The sequence below is a fragment of the Fringilla coelebs genome (genome assembly GCF_963513975.1).
Source record: "Fringilla coelebs genome assembly, chromosome: 25".
NCBI classification, from domain to species: domain Eukaryota; kingdom Metazoa; phylum Chordata; class Aves; order Passeriformes; family Fringillidae; genus Fringilla; species Fringilla coelebs.
The window spans coordinates 2,141,288-2,168,583 of NC_140051.1; the positions used below are offsets into that span (position 1 = coordinate 2,141,288).

Below are 27,296 nucleotides of genomic sequence, written 5' to 3' on the forward strand. Positions count from 1 at the left end.
CCCACACCCCTACACCCACCCCTGCAGCCCCAAGTGTCCACACTGCTGTGCTTGGGCATTTCGGGGCTGTCAGCTTTGTGCTGGCTTTCCCCACAGCCTGGAACCCTAAAAACAAACATTCCTCCACAGCTCTGCTCCCTCCTGCAGGTATCCTGAGCCTGCAGACGTGCCCCAGCCTCTCCCTGTGTCCTGGTGCCCTGCCAGCACACGTCCACACGCACGGCCCTGCACACCCTCTTGGAGGTTCCTCCTCCACCTGCCTCTTTTATTTTCTCCTGGCACTTCTCCCATTGCCCCCTCCCTCTCTCTTTGCCATCTCTAATCCCTCCCTGACTCCCATTCTAATGCTGTGAAATCGCCAACCCCAGGCAGTGCCTCTCGTGATAAATCTGGTTTATCCCAAATTACGAGGTTTTGCACAATTCGTTCAAAGCCGAATGCACCCGCCCCGTTTTCCTGCAGGATCTGCTCCCTTCCACTCTCATCTCCTTCACTCCCCTCCCAAGCCAAACCTGCAGATGAGCTACAGGCAGAACAAGAATATCCTGCCTTTCTGCCGTGCCTTTCCCTCCCAGGGATCCCAGAACCATGGATACCCCGGAGCAGCCACTGCAGCTGCATCTGGAGCAGGTGGGAGCAGGGCTGTGCCAAAGTGAGCCCGGCAGGAACCAGGGCTGTGCTTCCCTCCTCATCCTCCTCCAGCTGAGCCAGCCCTCAGGTGAAGGATTGGGCAGGTCTTGCTCCATCCCATGGTGGTTTTGGTAACCACTGCTGTTCCCTGGGGCTTCCCACTCCTCAGAATCCCACTGTGGCATGAAAAGGAGGCTTCTGCAGTGCTTTAAGGGTGAAAAAAGTGCTGCAAGCCACTTTTTTCCCTGCAGGGAGGAAGGCAAAGCTTGTTCCTTTGCAAAGCGTGGCCGGACAACACAGCCCAGCCCTGTCCTGGCTGAGGCAGCACGTCCTGCCTGTGTGATCTGGGCAGAATCCAGCAAAATCAGCACTCCTTGGCAGCCAAGGACACCCTTCTGTCCCTTGCCAGCCCCAGACTCCACCAGCCAGCTGCCTGCCCAAAGGATGCAGCCATTTAGCAAGGGATGGGAGCAGGCTGCATCCTGCAGCTGGGGCAGGGAGCCAGAGCACGGCGCAGGTACGTGCAGGGTGAGCCTGGCACTGCCAGGCAGGCTGGCCAGGGACAGGGCTCTGCCACAGCTGTGCCAGGCCCGTGCCAAGAGCTGGAGTCCCCCCAGACACCCCGTCCTTGCTGCAGAGCCAGTTCTTGGTGGGCCAAGTGAAAGGAGAGCTCCACGGGTGAGGAGCAGCCGGTGCCAGGCCTGGGACATGGAAATGCATCTTCTCCGGCCAGGATTGAGAGCAGCAAACTCTGTTGCCATGGTTACGGAGCAGCAACCCATCAGGCCCCATCTCACATCACTAACTCTGCCACTTAATTAACTGACTGCTCGTTATTTCCCGAAATGAGCTCCTCCATCCTCCTGCTTGCCTGAAATTCAGCTTTCAGATGCTTTTCAAGCAGTGGTCTCGCTCCAACGTCCTGTGTTTCATTTGAAACTCAGCAAGGAGTAGAAAGAGCTGGGGACCAGCCCCAGGACTGAGGGAGGGCTCCAGGAGGAACTTTTCCTTTAGGGATGAAGTAAATAGGATCAGCACAGAACTGTGGCTTTTGATTTCCAACGCCCTTGGTGTCTGCCTGGCTTCAGACTGGTGCCAGCTAAAGGTCACTGAGCCCTGTCCTTCCATTGTCTGCACATGGCAGGGCCACACCAGGATGAACTGGGCTGTAATTCGTGGTGTTCATAAAAAATGACTCCAGTCTGGGCTGATATTTCTACCCCCTTCTCCAGGCAGGGAGTTCACTCTGCTGAAGCAGCGGGCTGGGTGTGCAGGGCTCTGAGCTCCTTGTGAGGAGGAGTTCGGGAGAGACCTGAAGGATTTACATTGGGCTATCTTGTCTGCTATGGATAAAAAAGCAGAGCATCCCCATGCCATGGGGTGAGGGAGGGAAAGGATGCTGTCCAAGGCCTGGGAGGGGGATGGTTTTCTGTTTTCTCACCAAAAGCTCACTCCAATCTTACCCATTTCCTGTTCCTTACACCTTCACATCTAACATTTCCTCACTCCTTGCAAACGAGCCTTTCCCATGTGACTGCCAGCAACTCCTCCTGACCCTTAATCTCTCCCTGCTGCTGCTGCCTCACATTAACATCTCCCCATCTGAGGCTGAGCAAATCCACACTCCAGAAAAAAAAAAGAAAAAGGGTTTAAATAACTTGTTGTTGTCAAGTGAGAGTCAAACGCTGGCACGCTCTGCCCTGCAGATAATTGCTTTGTGAGGCTCTCACTGCTGCTTCCCTCAGCTGCAAACCTCACAAGGGCTCCCTACAGGAGCTGTGGAGTGCCCAGGCTGGGGTAGGTGGGTGGCAGGTCCAGAATTTGGGGTGGCCAGGGCGTTTTACCCATAAAGGCACAGCTGTGGGACCTGTGGGCAGCTGAATCAGGGTGAGCTGAGATCAGTGTGGAGGCTGCTTTCCTCCAGGATGGGATAATCCCAGGCTGTGGGTGGTGGGGATTTTACTTTTTTAGGGTCCTGGGTGCCAGGTGAGGCTGGGCTGAGGTGCCAGGCAGTGCCACTGTCACCCTGGGCTCCTTACCAGTTTGTCACTGTAGGGAGAGGGCTCAGGGGCTGCCATGTCATAGTAGGGAGTCTGCAGAGGGAACTTCTGGATCTCCTCCTCGTGTTTCATGTTGTCCAAGTGAACCACCTGGGGTTGGGAAGAGGAGAGGGATGAGAAGAGCAAGGGTTATCCTCTGGCACAGCTTGGGGCAAGCTCTGCTTCAGGTGGCACCACAACCAAAAATCAACCCCTTCAGACCTCAATACCCACCAAAGGGGCGGAGCAGAACCCAAATTACAGCTTTTAATTAATGCTAGACTCTGGGAATTCTGGGGGGCAAGTCACAGAGTCACAGAATCATAGAGTCATAGAACAGTTTGGGTTGGAAGGGACCTGAAAGATAATTTAGTTCAAACCTCCCACTAGACCAAGTTTCTCAGAGCGCCATCCAACCTGGCCTTGAAAAATCCTCACTTTCTGCCCCTCAGACTCAATCCAGGAACATCTTTGCTCTTGCACCCCCCATTTCCCAAAATCCAGGCACTGTGGACCCTGCTTGGGATCAGCTTTCCATGCCAAAGGCAGGAATTTGCAGGTTTTTACCTGGATGTCCTCTGGAGTCAGGTGGCTTTTCATGTCCTGTTTCCTCTTTGGTGGAGGGGCAGGTTTGTGGGATGGAGGGAGGTCAATCCTGCAGGGAAAGAAGAGGCTGCTGAGTAGAAAGCAGGAGAGAAGGTTCTGCTGCTTTGATGTGCCCCAGGATTTGATTGTGTTTGTCACCAAACTGCCAATACAATCACATAGATTATGCTCAGGAACTCCCCCGTGCCCTTTGCCTCACCCCAATTAGAATTGTTAATGGAAATAAACTCCCTCCTAGCATTCTGTCCTTATTCCAGGCAGATCCCTGTCAGAGTGCAGATCCTGAGGGTGCAGCTGGGATACCTGCTCAGGAGTGACTGCAAAGCATCCCCTGGGAGGTGTTTGTGTCATGGCTGTGAGGTACCAGAAAGTGATAACTAACGAGGTAATGCCAGCCCCAGCCTGGCATTCCCCTGGGAATGGTTTCTGTCTGCAAGAAACAGCCCTGTTTGCAGCCCTGCCACTCCTCCCCAGGAGGAGTTTGAATCCTCCTCGTGGACCTGCTCTGCCAGGCAGGGACATTTATCCCTGACCCTCCCCAAGGATCAGCTCCTACCCCAGAGCACAGGGATTGGCAGCCACGATAATCCCAGCCTAGAGACTGTCTCTGCACATTCTGTTCACATGCACAGATGTGTCTAATCCTTTTACAAAACTTATTAAAACTCTGATCCACTAATTAGCTGGCTGCCCCCCTCCCTTCTCTCCGTGCAGACTCCACCAGATCTGATGGAGATGGGCGCCTTCCCTTGGATTCCAGCGTGGGACTGGAATGTGCTGGTGGCAGGGAGGGCAGAGCAGGTCCCTGGGGCTCTGTAAAACATTGACTTCATGGCTCTGCACAAAAGAAACGCTATTACCTTCGGGATCAGCCTCCACAATAGAGGCAGCACCTCGGCAGAGCTGGGCACGGTTGTGTTTCTATTCTCAGCTAAAGTGGCTCTTCCCTGAGCCTGGTGGAGGGCCATTGTGGGAAGTGGATTGTCAGAATGCATCTCGATCACAGGCCGGCTGCTGTTGATGCAATTTCACCTTGTGGTGCTGGTTTTTGTTGTTTGTGTGCCTCTCTGCCTCTCCTGCAGCTTCCCCTGCTCCTCTCCCCTGCTATCCTCCAGTGCCCTCTCTCAAATGGGATTAAATGGAGCACAAAATGTGCCCAAGGTGGAACAACAATGAGGTGGGGGCTGGGGGAACATAAAAGCAACCTCTGGGTGCTGGGCTTTCCGTGCCTCTCCTGCGAGGTGGGGAGGGAGGGAGGGGGTGAAGAGCTGGTGAGAGGATAGAGCTGTTCAGCAGAGCCCAGGCTGAACGCTCCTGGAGAGGTTCCTGCTGCACAAAGTCACCTCCACACCTCTCCATTCCCTGCCTGGGATCTCTGCTGTCCTGTGCTGGGCAGAGCAAAGCCCAGCTCCAAACAGGAGCCCCTGTGGTGGCCTCTGTCCCTGCTGTTGACAGAGTTTATGTCGCCCACAGGTGCAAAACTGCAGTGCTGGTGGATGTGAACCCTTCCCAGAGACTTTGGGATGCACTCAGAGGTGCTCAGGGTCTATCAGAAGCCCCTCTCTGATGGCAGGATGTGATTCAGTCTCATTCAGGAGCCTTTGGGAAAGGAGGAATAGGATCCTCCTCTACCCACAGAGAGGGACGGTGTCACTGAGGCCATGCCACAGCAATCCCAGCACCTGGCAGAGCATCCCTGTGCTCCAGCTCCCACTTCAGGCTTGTGCCAAGAGCTCAGCACCAGGAGAGAGCAGGATGGGAAGCACCAGGGAGCCCCAAGGAAGGGAAGCCGATCAGAGCAACGAGACGGGAGCAGCAGGAAAACATTTTCCCGCCGAGTTTTCCCACTGTGCAGGCAGAGGAAGGGCAGGAGGTGCTGTGCCCCGTGCCCACCACAGCTGCAGCCTGGCTGGGCAGGGTTGTGCCACTCACAGGTCGTTGTCGGTGTCGGAGCGGCTCTTCTGCTGCCGCCTGTAGACGATGATGACGGTGACGGCCACGCCGATGATGAAGACGGCGGCGATGACACCTCCCACGATCCCGATGATGCCTCCGGGGGCACTCTGAGGTAGTGGCTTGTCTGCAACACACGGGGAAGCACAGGGGACAGGGTTAGAACAGCAGAAGTGCGGCTGGGGTGGCGCCGGCGCCACCAAGGATTCCCTGGCACAGCAGGTGAGGATGAATCCCGAAGCTTTCCTGAGTGTCCCTGTCCAGCAGCTCCACGGAGAGAGCCAGATCCTATTGAAATGCACTGCTCAGGGCTCAAGAGGAACAGAAAATGTGGCAGGGGACAAGGTTAGAACACCAAAACTGAGCTGGGGTGGCACTGGCACCCGCAGGGATTCCAGGAACGAAGGTGAGGATGAATCCCAAATCTTTCCCAAGTGTCCCTGCCCAGCAGCTCCATGGAGGGAGCCACATCCTATTGAAATGCACTGCTCAGGGCTCAGGAGGAGCAGAAATTGTGGCTACAATTGTGCCTCCAAGAGTTAAACACTTCCTCACTCCGCTCTGCAATTTCATCTTCAGGTGTTTATTCCTGGCTCCGCTTCCCTGCCTTTGTTCAGGCCTCAAAGGAAGAAGGGTTTAGGGGATAAAGGTGCTTCCAAGCATTCATGTGGGCCTGCTGCTTGATACTGTTGAAGTATTCTGAAAGCCTTCTGCTGAGCTTTGTCCCAGCTTCCTCACTGAATTCCTTGCTGGAATGCTCCTAAAACGAGCAAAGGAGCAATGCTCAATAGATTGAGGTGGAGCAGAGGTTTGTGCACCCCAAATCATTCTGAAAAAAGATGTCCTGAGTGCAGGATTTAGGGCCAGGAGGGAGATAGACCCAGTCTTGTGTTTCATCCCCTGCTCTGTGACCTGGGCCAGCTCCTTGGTGACAAACACGGGCCTCATCCAAAGGAAACCCATCCCGATGGGAAAGCGCTTTGAAACCTGCGATAAAAGGATTTAATTTGCTCTACCTTCCAACCTAATTAAACTTGAAAACTAGCTAATTGGTACTTTGTACTTACAACTCAGGCAGTGATGAAAGGAGGAGATAATTGGGATGGAGGAAGAAGGAGGAGGAGGAAGAGGAAAAGATATTCAGGGGAGGGGAGCAAGACAGGGATGAGGGAACAAGGGGCTTTGTAGGACTTGTCTGTCACATCTAATTTTTGTACTTTTCTTAATGCCCTGGCTACTGGCTGCTCTTAGAGACCAGATTGGGCTAATGGATCTTAGTCTGCAACAATTTTGGCTTTGGGTACCAGTCTCCCCTAAACTACCCATCCCCAAGGCCTTGGAATTAGGCTCACTTTCCATGTGCAAAGTAGTAAAACGAAATGTATGCGGCTATAAAACATCTGCACACATTCCCAAACCACACAGGATGACGAATCCAGGACTTTTCAGGGTGAAAAACCTGCTTTTTATTCCCACTTCACCTCCATGGATCCAGCGCTCGCTCATCCTGAACCCCCCCGTGCCAGGTGCAGTCTCAAAAGGGCTGTGCTGGATCATTTCCAAGAGAGTATTCCCAGATCTCCCCTCCCAGCCAGCCTTCCCCAGCTCTCAGATTTGCTGCTGTCATCCAGGAGTGAACTGAGGTGTGCAAACATCTCCCTGGGAGCCCCCCCTGCTCTGCTCCATCCCAGATTGCACTGAGGAATTCACCCTGGGTGTTGCTCTGACACCGATGCCCCATTCCCTTTCCCACAAAATCCTGCTTTTCTCCTGCCACACTTTGACATTCCATGGGTCAGCATCCCACCCTCCCCCTGCCTTCTCCTGATCCTTAATGAAGAGCTCCAAGCTGTGTTTCTCTGGTGGCAGGGTGCTGGAGCCATCAGAACCCACGGCTGGCAGCCACTTCTCTTCTCTTCCTCCTCCCTAAGCCACAACACCTTGTAAATAATATTTGTGCCTCCAGACAGCTCTCTCACAGCTGACATCTCACCACGGAGCCCCCTCCAGGCCAGCACTGGGGATTGTGGCTGTAAAGAATGTCCCAGTCACTTTGGCTGGGGCATTGCCCTGATGAATTGGTCCCTGGTGGCTCTGGGGATGGCAGGGATGGAGCAGAGAAGGAGCAGGGAACATCAGCCCCCTGCTGCTGCCATAAATCAGGAGTGTGGGCAGGGAAAAGGGTGGAAGGACAAAGAGGGAAAGGAAATAAATAAATAAAATGGATCTCCAGGAACTCAGGTGAGGCTGGGTGATAGCAGGGGGGGACTGAGATGATTTAGAGGTGGGGGAAATACAGCAGAAGAGGGAGAGGTGGATGCAGGGCAGTAAGGGGAGTGAAAGAATGAAGGAGCACAAGGAGAATTGCAGATATTTGGGTGTTTATGAGAGTCCCTCCTCCTTCCCAGGCTCTCTGTATGAACATCCCGGGGTCAGAGCCCATCCCAGGGCTGTGTGGCCTTGCAGGGACAAGCACCAAAGCATGGCACAGCCCTGTGACAACAAACCCTGCCCCTACACGAGCAGCTCTCCTTGCTGGGACAATCAGAGCCACTCCAAAGTGTTGGTCACAGCTTTGCAGGGGTCCAGGCAGGGAGATGGCAGAGGTGACAGCGCTAATTGCTGGCAAGAAGAGGAAACCCCAGGAGGTGAGGAAGATAAATGAGAGAAGAAGGTCCTGAGAGAGTGGGAAAGTGCCCAGGATAGAGGAAAATGAGAATTAGAGAGAAACCTTCCTTTATGCTTGTTCTTCCCTCTTTATTTTTATTTTTTTTCCCTTTTAAACCTATTTTTTCATCTCTATCCACTGTTTATTTCCCCCTGGGGAAGGGTTGTGGTTGGTACAGTTTGAAGGGCACCACCAGGGCTTTTCTGGAGGGGAGGGTGGCTGCAAAAGGGACATTTCAAGTCAAAGGGGAGAACACCAGAAGAGCCTCAGGAGATGCCCAGAAGTGCCAGAGGAGGATCCAGTTCCACTGACAGAGCTTTTGGGCAGCCCTGGGAAGATGTTTGCAAGGCTTGTGAATCAGGATCAGAATAAATTGGCAGGACAGCTCAGGGGCCTCCAGACAAGAGTGGGAAAAAGCTTTGCCAATTAAGAATGCAAACCCCCGTGCTCTGTCACGCTTGAACAATTTAAAACTCTCCAAAAAAAGAACCAAATTAAAAGAAAAAAAAAAGGAAAAAAAAAAAAAAAGAAAACAAAGTTTGTGTGAAGCAGTTGGCAGTGAGGCAGGTACCAGAGAACCCAGAGGGGCTCAACAAACAGCTCAGCCTTATCTGGATGTCTGAGGGCTGCTGGGAAACTCCCTGCTCCTGCTGGAAGCTGAATTAATTCACAGTATTACAATTAAGGAGAAAAGAAGGGCGTCCCACCCCCAGTCTCTCTCAGAGCTGTTTTGTTCATCACTTTGTTCTCCCACGGCTCTTCTGGAGAGGGGGGAGGCTCAGGGAAGGGAGGGGATGGTTATCTCTCCATTCAGCGTCATTCCCAGCCACCAGTTGTGCATGCCTGCCCGAGGGGAGCCCCAGCAGAGGCAGCTCTGTGCCCCAGCCAGGCCAGGGGCACCGTTCTGAGGGGCTGGAGGCCAATTCCCCAGCTCTGAGGGGCTGGTGGCCAATTCCCCAGCCCCAAAGCCCAGTTCAACCTCATTCCAAACTGCCAGCCACTCCCAGAGAAGGAGGGATGCTGCTAGCCATGGATGTGTGTCCCTCTAGCCATGGATGTGTGTCCTGTTAGCCATGGATGTGTGTCCCTCCAGCCATGGATGTGTGTCCTGCTAGCCATGGATGTGTGTCCCTCCAGCCATGGATGTGTGTCCTGTTAGCCATGGATGTGTGTCCCTCCCTCTAGCCATGGATGTGTGTCCTGCTAGCCAGGGATGTGTGTCCTGTTAGCCATGGATGTGTGTCCTGCTAGCCAGGGATGTGTGTCCTGCTAGCCAGGGATGTGTGTCCCTCCAGCCATGGATGTGTGTCCCTCCCTCCAGCCATGGATGTGTGTCCCTCCCTCCAGCCATGGATGTGTGTCCCTCCCTCCAGCCATGGATGTGTGTCCCTCCCTCCAGCCATGGATGTGTGTCCTGTTACCCATGGATGTGTGTCCCTCCAGCCATGGATGTGTGTCCTGTTACCCATGGATGTGTGTCCTTTTAGCCATGGATGTGTGTCCTGTTACCCATGGATGTGTGTCCTGTTGGCCATGGATGTGTGTCCTGTTAGCCATGGATGTGTGTCCTGTTACCCATGGATGTGTGTCCCTCCAGCCATGGATGTGTATCCTGTTAGCCATGGATGTGTGTCCTGTTGGCCATGGATGTGTGTCCCTCCAGCCATGGATGTGTGTCCTGTTAGCCATGGATGTGTGTCCTGTTACCCATGGATGTGTGTCCCTCCTCTAGCCATGGATGTGTGTCCCTCCAGCCATGGATGTGTGTCCCTCCAGCCATGGATGTGTGTCCCTCCAGCCATGGATGTGTGTCCCTCCACACCTGCCCTGAATTCAGCAGCCCCAAGGAGAGCCTGAGCCCCATCTCTGGCTGAGGCACTGAGCTGAATCTGGAAGCTGGGCAGTCTCAGGGCTGGTTTACAGCAGCTCTGAGTGGAGCTAATTTGTTCCAAGAGAGCTGCACACCCTTCTCCCGTCTGCCTCCTCCTAAATCCAACCTGATCCCTCTTTCCTTCCCAGCAAACCACCACAACAACACACAGCACCTCTGCTAAGCCCTCTGCTCCCATCCTGCACCCAAAGCAGGGCTCCCTTTCCATTCTCCACCTGCCCACAGTGACAAATCCCCCTCTATTCCATGGCTGGCTGGCCAAGGGGCTCAGCTTGCTCTCAGCCTCGGGAAGGGATTGGGATCCTCCTCTTTTGTGCTGGCAGCTCTGAAGCTCCTGCAGCAGCCAGCCTTGCTGGATTTAATGCAACCCCAGTGCCACATCCTGCCCTGCTGACAGCATCTGCAGCAGAGCACCCTGTGCCCAGGCAGTGCCAGCCCACACCAAGCCTGTCCCCAGCCTGGATTGTCACCGTGACCTGCTGGAAGGAGACATTTGCTGGACTCCTTCTGCCTGCTGGTCCTTTGAGCAAGACAATGAGCTCAGATGATGCATATTTATAATACACCCCACCTGACACATTCCAGGGAGCCTGAGACAAGTTCACAGAGCTAAATTAAACCGAGTTGAAAAGCTTGGCAGAACAAATACTTCCCTGGCTTGGTTCTGAAGGCAGGAGCAGGATTGGCTAATTTGAGACACGCTCCAGTAGAACACACACCCCCAGGCACAAGCTGGTTCCCAGCCTTGTTTTGATGCCTTTCCTTTGCAAAGGGTTAATGGAAAGCTGTTCCCAGGAGTTGACAGGGCAAAGGGGAGGATAAACAGAGGGGCTTGCAAGGCACTGGGGGTTTGAAAGGGATCTGAAGTCTGAGGGAGGAGAGTGGGGAGGGTTTCTCTGGGGGCTGTGTGCGTTCAGAGAATCCCTTCCAGGGACAGCCAAGCACCCAGAGGATGAAAGGGATTGAGGAGGGCAGGCACTGCTGGGAAAGCTGCAGACCATGAGTGTGCGAGGCTGAAGTGCCTTCAGCCCTCCATCCCCCGAGTCCAAACCCTTCACAGCCCTTGCTTTGATCCTGCTTTGAAGGGGACAGGACAAGGGGAGCACTCTGCTCCCACCTAGGCCCCCTCAGACCCTGCTCCAGCTCAGACCCTTCCCTCACTGCAGGTGGAGGTGACCAGGCTGCACTTCACAGTGAGATTCTGTCCTGTGCAAACACAAACCCACGCTCCACATCAATTCCTGGTTTGAAGCACCACTTAACCCCTGGAAGGATCCAGACCCAGCTCTGTCACCAAGGGCTGCTCATCCAGGGAGAGGAACAGGGGCAGCTGGACATCAGCTTGGGGAGCAGAAGGGATTTGGTTAGGAAAGGTGTTTGGCAGGGTTTTCTGAGCAGGAAGAGTGTCTGGGCTTCACTTGGAGACAAAAGCACCATGTCAGTAATTCCCATGCCAGTTATGTAACCCCAGCAAACTTCCACACATGCTCAGGGGAAGATTTTTCTCCTGGGCAGGGCCTTTGTGATGTGATTTTTCAATATTATAATGAAGATAGCTCAGCTACAGGATGCATGGGCCTTGAATGTTTTGCCACACAGACATCCATCAACGACTTGATTTAACACATCCCTAAGGCTTGATGGTTCCAGGAGGTCCTGGAGTAAGGGATGCTATCAGCTGTCTGTTCCAGGGATAGACAACATCTTCATTTACCCCATCCTTAAAAACTGTTAGTTCCAGGATGTCCTTGGCTGGGATGCTGCCTGCTCCCCTGATTAGGTCTCCTTTCTTCCTGATTAGGTTTGAAAGCCCACAAAGATCTGACAGCAGGGAACATCCTGACTCCAGATAATCTTGACCTATTCCTCATTTTGCAGCACAGCCAGCTAAAGGTTAAACACCAAAATGAAGGCAGAGCTGCTCTTCTGCCTCCGTGCCCTGATATAAGTCAGATGGAATTTTCAGAGCCATCACAGCCTCTCCCATCGGGTGTTTGTTGATGTAACTCTCACTTACACAATCAGCCACCACACAGGCGAGTGCCAAGGCATGGCTGAGATCCTGACAATGCCTCAATTCCCTGGAAATCCCCCTCTGCACAGGCTGGGCCCCCCAAACGTGCTGCTCACCTCCCACACTGCAGAGGAGTGCTGGGAGTGTCCTGCTTTTGCTGCGTGTGTGATGGGGGCAAAACCAGTGTCCCCAAGGCTGGTGAGACAAACAAATGCCCCCTCCCCTCTGCATTGTCCTTTTTCTCCCTCCCACAAGTGGGAATCCCTCTGTCCCTCTCTAATTTCCCTCCCCTGAAGCCCAGAAATCTGGGTATCCCCTGGGTGCTCAGCCATTCCCAGCACAGCCATCCCCCTCTCTGGGTACTGATCACAGCATCCCTTGAAGATCCCTGACCACTTTCCTTCCCTCTGTCATTTTTGCCAGCCCAACTGGCACTTTGAGGCTTTTCAAGCCTCTCTCCAGTCTCTGATGAGGTTTGGGGAGAGCCTGGAAGTGCAATGTGTGGATCCAGCCCTCCCTGGGGTGCCTGCTTTGAAGTGGACACTGGGATGTGCTCGGCTTTAGCTGGGATTTCACACACATTCCAGCAGGGAATGGCTTTGCCATGCAAGGCTCTCTCCAGTAATGACCAGTTTGTCCCTCTCCTCCCCTCTCTTCCCTGCAGGAAGCACATCCTTGGTGAAATGACATCTGGTTAAAGAGCTGCTGGCCACAAAAACATGTCTGGAATGTGGCCCTAGCCCTTGGTGACCTCCCATTTCATGCTGCCAGTGGCCACTGACAAGGATGGGGTTTGGATGCAGCAGGGGGAGCAGGGTGTTAACCCCTGGGATCCAGCAGGGAGGAGGATTCTGCAGAGCTCTGGTGGCAACTCCACCACAGATTCCTCATCCTGGGCTGATTTTTCTTCTCTGTGCTGAGGATTCTGCAGAGCTCTGGTGGCAACTCCACCACAGATCCCTCTTCCTGGGCTGATTTTTCTTCTCTGTGCTGAGGATTCTGCAGAACTCTGGTGGGAACTCCACCACAGATCCCTCATCCTGGGCTGATTTTTCTTCTCTGTGCCCCTCCAGCAAAGAGGGGGCAAACACAACCTTGCTGCCACTGATCCACCCCAAACTCACCTGCCCTCTGTCCCTGCCAGCCCCACTCGCCCCGCTGCCTCCCCCCACCAGGACTTGCAGGATGGAGAGCAGCCCAGCCTGTTTTGGGGAAGAAGATGAGCCCTGGAGAAGAAGGGAAATGTTCTCTGGCATTTCCTCTGCCTCGCAGCCCTTAATTTTAGTTCTGCTTCATTTCCTTGCAGCTTGGCAGAGTAATGAACAATCAAATCCCTTTAGTAATTTATTTCTTCTGCCGCACAGTTTCGAGGAGGTGATGACACTTGAAATTGCCTCTCCTGGAGGGATGGAGGGGCTGGATCCTGCAGCCCATTACTCCAGAATGTTCCTGTCCTGCTCTGAGCAGCCTGCCCAGAGCACAGCGTGCTCCCAAACCCATGTTCAGCCAGAGATACAGCCCCGCTCCCTTGATGAGTCCATTAAGGTCACGCTATTACAAGCAGCCACCAGATGAATTCTGTCAGATAGAAGGCACAGGAACTGCAGCTCAGACTCTCATCATTTGTGTTAATAGAGTTAATTTGCTCAACGATCCCCAGCAGCACTCCTGGGAGCCTCTCACTCCGCCTGGCCGTGTGCCCCGGGCTGTGTTTGTCTCCCGTTGCCCTGGGGGTGTTTACAGCAGCGGGCAGCTGTGTCCTGGATGTCTCCAAAGGATGAGCTCACCTCCCCTTTGCATCCGCTCTCGGGGTGAGGAGGAGCTGCTCTGCTCCCCTGTCACCTGGCAGGGAAAGGGGGACAGTCCTCTCCTGTCCCCGGGCAGCTGCAGCAGCAGGGAGGGCTCCAGGCTGCTCCTCACACCCCCTCCCTGCTCTCCTCTCCCAAAACCCTTGAGAGCTGCAGCAAACCAGACAAAAAGGGACTTTCCATCCTCCTGGAGCAGGGAGGGAGCTGCCAGAGGTGTGAGGATGGAGCTGCTGGATGCTCCTGTGGCTCTGGGGCTGCTGCCTCCCCTCCTGCCCCTCACACACCTTCCAGGACCGTCACTGTCCCTGTCCTGCTGTCCCCAGCTGTCCCCACCCAATCCTGCTCCAGGAGAGGGACCTGGTGCAGAAAACAACTCAGGCTTCACCTTCCTGACCCTTTTCCTGATTTCTCCCTCCTGTTAATGGCACTGAAAAGCTTCTCACACACCTCCCCACCTCCCCTAACTTCTGACATGAGAAAAGCACCAAGAATTAGCCTCATTCAGCTGGGAGTTTGTCAGCTTGGACACAGGGAGCTTCCCCTTCTCCAGCATGGATGAAATGGAAAAGCAGGAAAGGGAGAAAATGGAAAAGCAGGAAAAGGATAAAATGGAAAAGCAGGAAAAGGAGCAAATGGAAAAGCAGGAAAAGGATAAAAGGGAAAAGCAGGAAAAGGATAAAAAGGAAAAGCAGGCAAGGGAGCAAATGGAAAAGCAGGAAAGGGAGCAAATGGAAAAGTAGGAAAAGGATAAAATGGAAAAGCAGGAGAGGGAGCAAATGGAAAAGTAGGAAAAGGATAAAATGGAAAAGCAGGAAAGGGAGGAAATGGAAAAGCAGGAAAAGGATAAAATGGAAAAGGAGGAAAGGGAGCAAATGGAAAAGCAGGAAAGGGATAAAATGGAAAAGAAGTAAAAGGAGCCATGGGTACAAAAGCCTGGGGATACAACAGGACTGAACAACAGCCCTGCACTGTCCACAGGCACTCCAGCAGGTGGATGTGGCCAAGGGGGCTGGAATGACCCAGAACAGGCAGAAGATTTGAAAAGCTGCTCATGCTCTGTCTCTGGGGACTGGCACACTTTTGTTGGTGGCTTCTGAGATGACAAAACAATTTCCCTGTGTTTGAGGATGGCAAAGCTGAGGAGATTGCTGGACAACATCTCCTTGGATATTCCACTTATTATAAGCAAACAGAGGGGTTGAAAGACTCAGCTGAAGAGATTCCTAACTCACTGCTGTTGGTTTTTTACTGTTTGTTGAAATAGTTAAATTTGAGAAGGTTAAATTCCAGCAGAAAGGAGGAGGGCACAGAGAATTCCTCAAATCCTACAGGGTGGTTTCCTGGCACCACAGAAAAAGCAAACACAGGCTCCAGGTAATAAAGAATTAAAAGGCAGGAATATAATCAATGCCAGTCTGGGAGGGTCATGGGAAATGGGCCTTGTCAGTCAAACACAATGTCATTTTTTTGCCTACTAAACCAGTCAAGTCATCAAAGCAAATGTAGAGACAGGATGGAAAATAGATTTAGAGTGACTGACAGGATTTGGGAGTTGAACACAGAGGCTGCCAAGGCTGGTCTGTCACAAGGTCACCCCCTAACCCAGGACAAGCCCTGCCCATCTCCAAATCTCCCTCTGCCACCCCAATCCCCTGCTGGGTGCCAGGAGAGGGGAGGTGACCCCTCTGTGACACAGGGCTTTGGGGAAAGGACATTCCAGGGATGGCACAGGGCTCCCAGAGCCTCTGGGGAGGGTGCAGGGCTGCCTGTCACATCCCTGCTTTTGGGGACAGGCTCCAACACCCTCCTCTCACCTCCCCCATTCTGTTGCTCAGGTAACACTTTCAAGGCAGGTCCTCCAAGCGAATTTTTAGGTCAGTTATAATTGGAGGAGCTCACACGAAGCTATAAAACATCAGTTAATACGCTGGAACTATCTAGTTAAATGCCAATTATAAAACCCCATAAGCTCCTCAACTCAAATATATTAATAACATAATTAAACATTTATTGCTTATGCAAATTAAAAGTTCAGTTAATCGGACGCCAACAAAACCCCAGGAAGTGACCATTTAAATAACTAATTTCTATTTAATTACAATTCCTCCCCTTGCAAGGCCCCCCCATGCCATTTTTGCTGGGCAGTGTTTACTCTTTCTTGGCATTCCCAGCCCATTCCCATTGCATTGATGAGCCCAGACAGCTGCAGCATTCAGAGCACAGCTGGCAGCAGCTGGACTGGGCACACTGGGGGAATTATGGACCTCGGGACGAGCGTTTCAGGGTGGGATCAGCTCCCGGGGTGGACAGATCTGAGTGCCAGCAGAAAGCCTCTGTGCATTGTTCTGGTGACACTGGGAGGACTGGGAGCTGCAGCAGCGGGGTGAGGCTGGAACTGAAGCATTTCTTCCTCGGGGAATGGAGGAATTGAAGCGTTTATTCCTCGGGGAATGGAGGAATTTCCCCTGGTGAGCAGAGCCATAAGGATGGACTCCCTCCTCCCCTCCCTCCCTCCCTCCACGGGCGATCAGTTAAACCTGACAGGTGTGAAGTTGGCAAATTTCTTTTCCAAACCCCGAGGAAAGCAGGCTGGCAGGAGTTTGGGAGGTTCAGGGAGATGAGGGAGAGGTGGAAACGTTCCCACACCCTCCCTCCGTGGGGTCAGGGGTGGCTCAGGGTGGGTGGAGGGAGGGAAGGTGCACCTGGGACTCAGGGGTGAGGCTGGAAAAGGACTTGAAAACCACAAAAATCAGAACCTCCTTCCTCTCACAGCTCCCTGTGATCCTTTAGGATTTGATCCTCCTGGGATTTAGCCAGTGCTGAGCTCCCCAGCAAACCACAGGACAGGGTCTTCTGCACAGAGGCAGAAAAAGATATATAATAATAATTTACTGTTCACATTCAAACCATTTTCCTCCCAAAATTCCCAACTTTTCAGACAAAACCCTCTGCCTGATTCCTGCCAGGACCTGGGTTTGGTCCAGCAGTTGTGAAATCTGTGGAGGAGGGAGCATCCTTAGCTCACCTTGAGCCTGGCTTAGTCAGATGAGGCCAGGCTCACCCCAGCTGTGAGGTGAAGGGAGCAGCTCAGATGGCAGGTATCCATAAATCACTGCCTTTCAATAATTCAGCCTCTGGAGGGTGACACAACATTTTTACCCTACATTTCAGGTGAAAATATCAGCCTGGCTCTCTGATTTCTGCTCGCTAGGATGTGACATTCCAGCAGTGCAACACACATCCATTTTTTATTCTTTTTTTTTTTCTTTCATTTTTTTTTTTTTTTTTTACAGGCTGAGCCTTGTTCTGCAAACACTCTCTAAATCCAGGCTGCATCTAAACATGTCTGGGAAGGTTGTGAAATGCCTGTTTGGAGGAGGAGGAGGAGGAGGAGGAGGAGGAGAGAACCAGCCTCCCTCTCCTTCTGCCAGGCACCACTGAGGGCATCTGAGGCTCAACAGCACTTCTGGTGTCACAGGTCCCTCAGCTGGAATCCATTTGCATAAAGCAATTTCCTCCTCCAAATATGTTCATACAAATCAAACTGGAGATTGCAAATAATTTGAAAGTGAAGAAAAAAAAAAAAAACCAACCAAAAACAAACCAAACCCAACCCTAATCAAACATATTTGTTGCTCCAAGTAATTCAGCCTGCGCCATGAGTTTCTCTTGGTTCCATTTACCCAGCAGTGGCTGCAGGAGATTTAATGGGCTCTGAGTGACCTTGAGTGCTCTGAGCTGAGCTGGAGCAGGGCTTGCCTCTCACCTCACAAGGAATTTGGGATTGAAGGTCACATATTTCAGCAACCTAACCTGCTTCCAGTGCCCTCTCACTGGTTTAACATCTCCCAGTCCCTGCCTTCTCCTCCGGCTGCTGGAGCCCTTTGGCTCCTGCACTTCCAGCTCTGGTTTTGGGTCTTGTGCAAGGTGTCAGTCCCAGCTGCTGTTCCAGGGATGCTGGGCAGGCTGGCTGGAAATTCCCTGCTCACCCTGAGCTCCATCTCACCACAAATCCCACTCCAACTCCTTCATCTGAGCAGAAATAAAACCCCATGGTCACCAGGAACAGTGATGCACAGGATGATGCACAGGACGATGCACAGGATGGGAGCCTGGCCCTGCACCTCCACCAGGGACACCCCAGCCCCAAATTCCACCTGCCTTCACCAGGGAGGGAACCCCACCACGCCCAGCACTGCACACACAGAGCCACAAACCCCCTCCTCAGGGCTCTGCAGCCCCCCTGGGCTCTCCTGCACACCTGTGCCTTGCAGAATTGATCCAAGCCCCTTTTTTGTCCAGCAGGCACTGCTGGCACTCCTTCCCCCAGTGTGTTTCTGCTTGGTTCCAAAGAAACCCAATCCTTGGGGGCTGCTCCTGCTGCCTGCAGCCCTCTGCAACCCGAGCTGCTGAGGAGGGGCCCCGGGCTGTGGGTTTTATCCATCAGCGCTGAACTCTTTAGGCCTGGCCTGGGAAAGCAGAGCAGCATTTCCCAGGGGCTCATCCCAGCCAAGACAGCCCCTCCTGTCCTTCTTGCCATCCCAGCCCCAGCTCTGCAGGGCTCCTTTTGTTCCTCCCCTCCCCAGAGCTGGCTGAGGAGGCTGAGGCAGCTGCTGGGAGCTGGTTCTGTAGGAGCTGTGGTCCCTCCTGAAGGAAAGCTGCTCCTCCAGCAGGTGCCATGGCTAAGGGGGCAAAATGAGGGGGGAAAATGGGAGAAAAGATAGACACAGCCCAGGGAGTGGTCACAAGTGCCCTTGGTCACCTCAAAGCCTGGCTCTTCCTCCTTTTCCACAAGGAAAGCGTTCCTGGGGCTCTCTCTAATCCCTCCCAAAGCAGAGTGGCTGAGCCCTGGCTCTGTGAGCAGCAGAGTTTGGGGATTCTCCTGCCAGGCTGCACACAGGGCACAGCCTGGTACCAGCCCCAGGCACCAAACCACTCCTCCCCAGCCTAGTCCTGAGCATTTTTGTCCTCTCTCTCCAGGTCCAACCTGAATTTTGGTCAGCATCCCTCCCCTCTGTGCTGGGCAGCTCTGGGCTTGGGCTCAGGTTTAGGTTCCAGCACATCACCCACGTGCTGGGGCTGGGTGCAAAAAGCCTTTCCAGGGAGTGCCCCACTTTCCCAGAGGAGCTGCTGACAGCAGTGCAAGGACAGCAGAAATGTTTCCTCTGATCTCCTGCCTCGTCTCTCCCTGCCTGTCCAAAGCCTGGCCTTGATCTTTGGGAACAAGGATTCCTTTGGGAACAAGGATCTTTGGGAATAGGGATCTTTGGGAACAAGGATTCCTTTGGGAACAGGGATCTTTGGGAACAAGGATTCCTTTGGGAACAAGGATTCCTTTGGGAACAAGAATTCCTTTGCAGCCTCCTTCACACAAAGTGTCCTTCCCAAGGCAGGGACATGGGGATATTGATGCCTCAGGTTTCAGCTTTTCTATTTTTCAGGTTCTGTGCTGCTTTAGTGTGTGGGGCTGGGCTCACATCAGGGGATGCTGAGCTCTGTGCACAGAGCAGGGAGACAAAACAATTCCTGCTCCAGCTGGGCACCAAGGACAAATGAGCCAAATCTCAGCCCAGGAGCACAAACCCCATGGGCTGGAGAGAGAAAAACAAGCAGGGTGGGACTGCAGGGGCTAAAGCTGGGATGGGACAATGAACTGCAAGGTGCAAATGGAGCAGAGCTGATCCCAGGGAGAGACCCTGTGACCTCGTGCCCATTTTGGGACCATTTTGGGTTGTGCTGCCCAAGGTGGATCCATTGAGGCCTTTTAATAAATCCCTGCTTTATTCTTTAGCTCCATCCAGTCTCTGTTCTAGCTCAGCCTCCCCAAGGCATCAGCATGCCCTGAGCTCCCCCTGAGCCTGCAGAGGGTTTTGAAGCCCCATTGCCATGGCAGGCATGTGTGGCTCTATAAAACATCCTCCAGTGTCCCTGCATCCTGGCCCTGCCACCAGCTAATTCCACATTTCTAGAGAAATATTGACATTTTCCCAATAGCCTGTCCCATCTGCTGCAGCCAGCAGTGAGAACTTCCTCACCACAGACACTTGTCCTAACTCTTCACAGATTTTTCGATGGATTTTTCTGCCCTGTGTTTTTCCAGACGTTTATTTTTAAGCTCAGGTTAACTTTGGGCCTCAGCCAAGGAATTTCACTGTTTACATCAGCAAAGGGAAGCTCTCCCAGCCTCCTTTAGCCTGCACTGGATCTGCTGTCCAGGAATTCCACACAAAACCACCATGGTTTGCAAAGCCAGTCATTCCCAGTCACCTCCTCCAGTCCATTGCTGGAGACCTCTGAACCCTTAACCTTCAACCTTCACCTGCAAGCAACTCCCCTTCCAAAATGCAAACACAAATAATTGGAATTTCCAAAAAAACACTGCATACCCTGGGATATTTCCATCCCAAATAATTGGTGCCCTGGGATCCCCCTCACAGCTCCCAGCCACTGAGTGCACGACGACGCAGCCACGGATGCCCCAGAAAGAAGGAGAAGTCTCTTTTTTTAAAATTCTTTATTTATAAAAAAGTACATTTTTTTTTTCCACAGCTCAGCCACTATTGGTTTTTTTTTATACAAGTAAAAGGAAGGGTGATGCAACACCCCACCCACACAAATTATAACCATGAAAATATCCCCCCCTCCCCAACCCAGGACTCAAAATGAACAAATTACAAAGGATGGAAAACAAAACAAAACAAAACACAAAACCAAAAAAATCCTCTAAAAAAAAAAAAAAAAGAAAACAAAAAAACCCAGAAAAAACCCCAAACCGAAATCATGAAAGTCCATTACATTATTATTATTATTATTATTTTTATTTTTTATTTTTTACAAAAGCACTTACAACACAGATTACAAAATAAAAAAGAAAAAAAAAAAGAAATTAAAAAAAAAAAAGTGGGGTTGGGGTTGTTTGTTTGTCTGTCTGCAGTTTTAAGTCCACAATGATCATTACAGCCAGAGGACGAAGAAAAAGAGAGATAAAATCACTGGAGCTGAGGAATCATGTTTTAAAAAAAGAGAAAGGCCAAAGAAAAGAAAATCCAGACCCTCAAGGAGAGTCCCTCCACCAAGAGCAGAGGACCTAACTCCCTGTGCTCCTTACATTCCCCCTGGGGAGCCCCTCAGGGGAACCCCCAGTCCCAAATCCAAGCTCAGCTTTAGGCTCGGCTTTCCTCTCCTTGCTGCTGGGCTGAGCCCCCCTGCCCTCCCCCAGCCCCTCTGCCCCACTCTGGGTCAGTTTGGGATTGATGGGAAGGACCCAGGACCTTCCCACCCTCCAGGGGGATCCTCCAAGGGTTCCCCTGCTCACCAGGGAGAAGCCCAGACTGGCAGCAGGTTTCCTTGGGGTGAAGGGGATGGCAGGAGGGCAGGCTGGGCAGGGTGAGGGGCTGCTCCCCTCCTCATCAGTAAAGAACAGGCAGCAGCCACACCATGCTGGCACTGTCCCCTGTCCCCACAGCCTGCACAGAGCTGGAGGGAAACTTGGAAGTTTCTTTTAAGTTTCTTTCTTTCTGGGTTTTAACCCCATTTCCGCACTGGGAGGCTCAGAGCCTGCAGGAGTGACACAGCTGAGCCCCACAAGGGCAATGGGGTTTTTTTCTCCACCTAATCTGCTCCCCAAACCCCAAAAGTTTGTGTGTGTGTGCGTGTGTGAGCTTGTGCACAGCCAGGGGAAAGAGCCAGGCAGAGCAGCAGCCCGGTCCAACCACGCTCCCTTCTCTGACTGCCTCAGGATCAATCTTTGGAGTCTCTCTCTCCCTAACCCTCCCTGATTTTTTGCTGAACTGTTGTTGTGTTTCTTTTTGACTCAACATCAGGAAAATGGCTCCCTTTGTCCCTCATGTCTTTGCAGTCAATTTGGTGCAACCATCTCAGTTTGTTGATTTATTTCATGAGGAAATCTTCAGGTTGTTTTATTTTTTTTTTTCCTGCTTGAATGAGAATGATTTAACAGGGGGGAAAAAAACCAACAAACCTGGTAATTAAATAAGGAAAAATAACATCACTAGGGTGAATTGCAATGAATAATCCTAGAAAAAAGCCCCAGCAGGGAAACAGCTGGGGTGTCTTTGTACATAAAGCACAGGCTCGTTGTGGGCTGTGACACAGCTCTGCTCGCTTGCACAGCTCCCTGAACTCACTCTGGGAAGGAAATGGGGGATTGGCCCAAATTCTCCTGAATTTTGGGTCACTGACCTCTCTCACCCACCCTGAGGTACCACTTTGTTAGCCAGGATGAGGTTTGGAAAAGGGAAAAGCACCAGGCTGATGTGTCTGTTCCTGGCCAGGGATCCCTGCCAGGGAAGGTGATGAGGCACTGACCCCCAGCCCCAGCAGGGTGAAGGTGCTCCCAGGCAGAAACCCAACCCTGGGAGGCCACCCCAGTTTGGGACTGGTGTGAAATGGGACATTTCCTGCAGGGCAGCAGCTCCCTGGCAGCGAGCTGGAGAGGACAGCTTCCCTCTGCCAGCTGGACGCTCCCCCTCTCTCCCTGCCAGGTCCCACAGGGGCATTTCCACTCCTCAGCACCTCTGGTGAAAGAGGGGTGGCAGAAGCAGGGGATTTTTCACTTGAGGCAGCCTGAGGGTCCCAGAGGGGTGGCCCAGCTCGTGTGTGGCACTCCAGCCTGGCAGAATCTGCCCTCTGAGGGAAGCTGGGGCACAAAGGGACAGGTGACACCATCAGCAGAGCAAAGAGAGCCCAGGCTGGCCCTGCTGCTGAGCTCTGCAGTCCCAGCCCGTTCCCTCCCTGCAGGATGCACGTGGGTCTTCACTTGGGCCTCTCTCCTGCACTCAGGTGGGAACAGGGATCACTTTCTGCTGGAAAAACTCATCTGATTCCCTTCAAGGGTCCCCTCAGAGCACTTTTACCCAGAGAAGGCAGTGATGCTATTACTGGACCAAAAACAGCTCTCAGATGAAGCAGCAATCTGCTTTTCTTCCCCCACACTTCTGTTCTCTTCCACCTTGCTATGGATTAATGGCTAATCACTTGGCTAATTACCACCCCAAGAGTCTCTTGGCCATCTAGCTGACCTTGCAAGGGACAGCAAGAAGCAAATGACAGCACAGAGGAGGCATTTCTCCATGGCTGAGGTGATAATTGCACCAGGGGAGCAATGCTGAAGAGCTCAAGGATGAGAGAAATGCAGCACTGAGCCTTGAACTCGCAGGGTGCCTCGCTGCTGTGCCAGGCAACGCTGTCTAAGGATCTTCCACTCCAGGTTCTGGATGAAAAATGATCATTTGACCCCTTTTCTGAACCACTCTGAGCAGGTAAGTGGCTGAGCTAAGTCCTAAATTTGGGCTGGTGCAAAAAGGGCAGGAAAAAGTGCTGCAGCAGGAAGGGAATGGTGTACGGGCCCTAGCTTGGAAATCCCACTTTGCTCCACTCTCTCCTTTCCTTTCCCTGGCTCCCACTGGGGTTTTGAGCCCTCACTCAGTGGACAGTGTGTGAATGGGCAATAAATAATCCAAGGAGCCTACAGCTCCAAAAATGACACCTTCAAAGGCAAGCTAGTAACTCCCAAAGCAGATTTCTTGGGGTTCCTTTGGCCACCCCAGAATTTGGGAGCAGCCCTACAGCCCTGACCTCTCCCAGGCCCTTGTGCCAGCCTTGGCACCTTTGTTCTTTAGGACAGAGCTGTGGGGTCAGCCTGATGGGAATTTCCCAGACCTGAGCAGTGGCCTCAATGTGAAGCATCACAGCTGGACCCTGCAGATTTTATAAAAGATTGTTTTCTTGCAAAGCCACCCCCTCAGAGGGTGTGCCTGGGCTGGGGGAAATCTGCAGGGCAGGGTCTGTGCTGCTGATCCCATAGGTGCCTGCTGATGCCTGCCCAGAGCTTGGTGCTGCACTGTCACCATCCTGTCCCCAGCCTGGCTCTGGGGCTCAGATCTGAAGGATTATTCACTCCAGAGATGGACTTTTGTTGGGAATTCTCCCTGCACCACACACTGAGCCAGATTACAGGCTCTCCCTCTGGGGGAATCAAAGCCCTGTGTGTGCTGCTCTCCCAAGGCACTGGAGGGAAGTCATTCCCACCCCTAATCATCACTAATCAGAGCTTTGGAGAGATGTTAAGTGGTTTTATTCCCTTTATTGGGGGCTTTCCTGCTAGCAGGGTGCTCCTGGTGGCGGTGGATGGAGCTGGGGCGGTTCAGCCTGAGGGATCCCGAGGGAATCTCTGCCTGCCCTGGCCCTGGGAGGACACAGAGCAGCCTTCCTGTGGCATGTGGCTGTCGAGGGAATCTCTGCCTGCCCTGGCCCTGGGAGCACACAGAGCAGCCTTCCTGTGGCATGTGGCTGCGGTGCCAGAAGCCAGGAAGCCCGAGGGGCTGGCAGGAACAGCAGAGAGATTACGGCCCTACAATTGGATTGCCCACTGCCCTACCCCACTAATGCAATCAGAGCACTGGCTGTGGTCTGCACCGAGCACCTCACAGGAAAGGAAAGCTTTGGAGGCTGCCTGGATCAGAGATCTGACCTTGACTCATCTGTGTGGGCCTGCCTCTCCACCCTCCTCCCTTTCTGCAGCAGGAGAACCGCTGTGGAACAAAACCCAGCGGGTAAGGCAGGAGGAGAATTAGTCCTGCTATTTTTAGATGTGCATGATAATACAGCTCAGAAAATTGGGGATTTCTTTTCAAACAAAAGATTTATTTATACATCGAATTAAAAAAAAAAATTATATATATATAACCCACAAGAAGAAAAATAAGCCCCAACCCAGTGAATCTAATTTGGAGATGGTCGGTGTGACACAGAGGGCCCTGAAGTCTGGAATCCCATTTATTCACAGAGCAGAGATAGCAGCAATCCAAACCTCCCCAGCACAGCGCCGTGGCTCAAGGCAAGGAGGGAAAGATCAATACCCCAGGCTCAATCCCTCCTACCCTGTCTGCCAAGCCTGTGCTCAGGAGAGGGATGTGATATTGGAAAAGTGGCAATCGATGCCACCTACGTGGTGCAGCCACGGGCTGGGGTTGTTGCTAGGAGAGAGAGAGAGAGAGAGAGAAGAGCACCCCCGTGCTCTGACCAAAATAAAAAATAAAGTGTAAACACATGACAATTAAGTCTTAGTGGTATAATAAAATAAACCTCAGGGGCTGGTCCTGCCCTGCCTGGGTGAGCAGAGCATGGCTGAAGGCAGTGAATGTGTGGAAGCAAAGTGTCCTCAGTTGGTCCCTTCCCCAGTGGATGTGCCCGGCACAGTGGTGCCCCAGTGAACTGCTCTGTGGCTGGTACCAGTGGCAACAACAGCGACAAGAACAAAAAGAGCCAGCCTTTCTCTGAGCCATCACAGGGGGAAAAGTGTCAGCAATAAATACTCCTTTTCTTTCGTTTAAAAGAACACTCAAACAAAGACAGAAAAATGAAAAGCCAGGCGATAATAAATTGTAGGAGGAAAATGGCAGTTTTGTTTCCCTGCTTTGCTATCAGCCCCTACACCTGGGGTTTGGTCTAGGGTGTTTTTTTCCCCCCTTTCTCCTCATTTTCCTTTTATTGAATCATTAAAAACTGAGTGTGGTTCTCTCCAGGTGTGCAGCAGGCAATGGGAATGTCACCCAGACCCCACCAAAAAAAAAAAGTGATTAGGGGGAAAAAAAAAAACCAAAATCCATTCACCTGATAATGGCACCTATGTTTCCACTGCCATAAAACTCTCCTGGCCTCTGTCCTACGGACAGCCCACCTGCCCCCCTCCCAAGGTTAAAAAACAAACAAAGAAGACAACATACAAACAAATTTCCAGTGTTTCAGGGGGGTGGGAGTGGGAGGAGGAAGCCTCGGGGAGGGAAGGGCACTCTGAGACATGAAGACACAAACAGAGTGTAATATACAGGCTGGGCAACAGTCGTTAAAGCAAAGAGTAACACCTAAGCCACCGACCAATACAAACACCACAGAAGGGGACGAAAGTCGTCGAAGAGAGAAATTAAAAAGCCAAACCAAAACCGAGAGAAAATAATTACCCGACCTCCCGCCCTCCCTCCCGCACGAGCCCCGCCCCCCTCCCCAAAAAATGATCCGTAAGCAAAGCCAGGGGCCCTCCCTGCCCGCTGGCCCCCAGCATCCAAAAAGTCTGTGCGGGGCCGGGGCGTGCGTGGGTGTGCTCGGAGGGGTGCGGGGCAGGGAGGGCATCGCTCGCCAGCGTGTTTGTGAGCGTGTGTGAGTGTGTGTGCGAGTGTGTGAGTGTAGCAGAGGGGCGTGGAGCTACACGTACCACTCCTTTTTGGAAATAAAAGAGCCGTCGGTCTGCGACACCATGTTATCGGCCAGGTCGAGCTGCTCGGGGTCGTACTGGAAGCCGAGTGTCCTCTCGTCGTAAGGTTCGGGGTGGGCCTCGCCCTCGTCCACGGTGAAGTAAGGCCTCTTGGCATCCTCCTCGTAGGCTTTGGGGCCGCCCAGCTTGCGCTCTCCTCCCGCATCCTCGTCCTCGTCCTCGTAGGTGCTGCCGCCCAAGGGGCCCGGCTTCTTCTCGTCGTCCGAGTCGTCGGGGTACTGGAGGTTCTGGGCCATGGGGGGGTGGTGCTGCGGGATGCCGGCCTTGCTGTAGCCGTTGCCGTACACGTGCTTCTTTGTGCTGTAGTCACCCTTGAAGGTGTGACGCCGGCGCCGGAGTACCACAAAGAGCACCACGGCCACCAGCAGGACCAGCGAGACGCCTCCCACTATGCCCCCAATCACCGGTGTGGGGATGTTCGGCTGCACCATGGATTTGTGATCATCGATTGGAGACGGGGTGTAGGGAAATTCTGGGTAGGAAAAGACAGATGGAAGGGGGAACAGTGTCAAACCATGCGGAAACGCGCCCTCCCTCCATGCTCTCATTGCCAGTTTGGGGCGGGGGGTGAGGGGGTGGGAAGATGAGGGTAAGGAACAGGGAAGGGAAAAACTGGGGAAAGGGGAAGAGGGGTGTCCTCACGGGGTCAGCTCTGCCTCAGCAAGGGGAAGGTGCCGTGCCAAGCTGGCCAAGCCTCATGCAGGAGCCCAGCAGGCTGGAAGCAGTGGTTTGCCCTCCCCAGCCCTCCTGGTGTCTCCAGGCGCGCTCAGATCCCACCAGCCCCGAGTCTTGAGTCCGGACGCGCTCTGTTTTACCGGCTGACACAATTCCAGTTCCAGTGTCCCTCAGAGTGCTCCTGACAGGGAGCAAGACCCCAAATCCCACCCGAGGGTGGGCATAGACAGGTGCCATGCTGGCCCCACCAGCTCTGCATCCCTCTCCTCACAGCCCAGCCCGGATTAGAACCACAGCAGCAGCACCTTGTGATCTCCCACCCACAGGTGCCCTGCGGCTGCACAGAGCTGCTCAGAGCCCTGCTGGCTCCTGACCCCTTGTGCTGACCCTGCAGCATGAGGACACAGCCCTCCCACTGCTTCTTCCCCTTCCCTGGCCAGCACAGTGCCACTCCTCCTGCTAATCTTGCTCCTACCCTGACCTATTTAAAAAAAAAAAAAAAACTCAAAAGGAGGCAGAGGAAAGAGAAGAGAAAGCAGCTCTCCCTCTTTCATGCAGTTCAACACCTACACTTTGGCACAGATAACGTTTGAGCCAGGACTTCAATCAGCCTTCCTGGGCACAGGTACAGCCCTGGCTGAGCTCAGAGCCTGTTGAACATCCGTGTCCAGCAGGCATTAAACACCACATGCTTGTCTCAGCCCTTCACCTGCCTCCCAA

At 52.9% G+C, this 27,296-nt stretch overlaps 1 protein-coding gene across 1 annotated transcript in view; it reads right to left on the reverse strand.

Moving 5' to 3' along the window:
• NECTIN1 (nectin cell adhesion molecule 1) overlaps positions 1 to 27,296 on the reverse strand; it is a gene marked incomplete at its 5' end in the record, with an annotated part of 90,883 nt that overhangs the window by 9,283 nt on the left and 54,304 nt on the right. Inside the window, 3 exons of the mRNA XM_084221584.1 lie at positions 2,670 to 2,780; positions 3,237 to 3,324; positions 5,208 to 5,355. Of these exons, the coding sequence (XP_084077710.1) occupies positions 2,670 to 2,780; positions 3,237 to 3,324; positions 5,208 to 5,355 (347 nt within the window). The remainder of the gene's footprint in view (positions 1 to 2,669; positions 2,781 to 3,236; positions 3,325 to 5,207; positions 5,356 to 27,296) is intronic.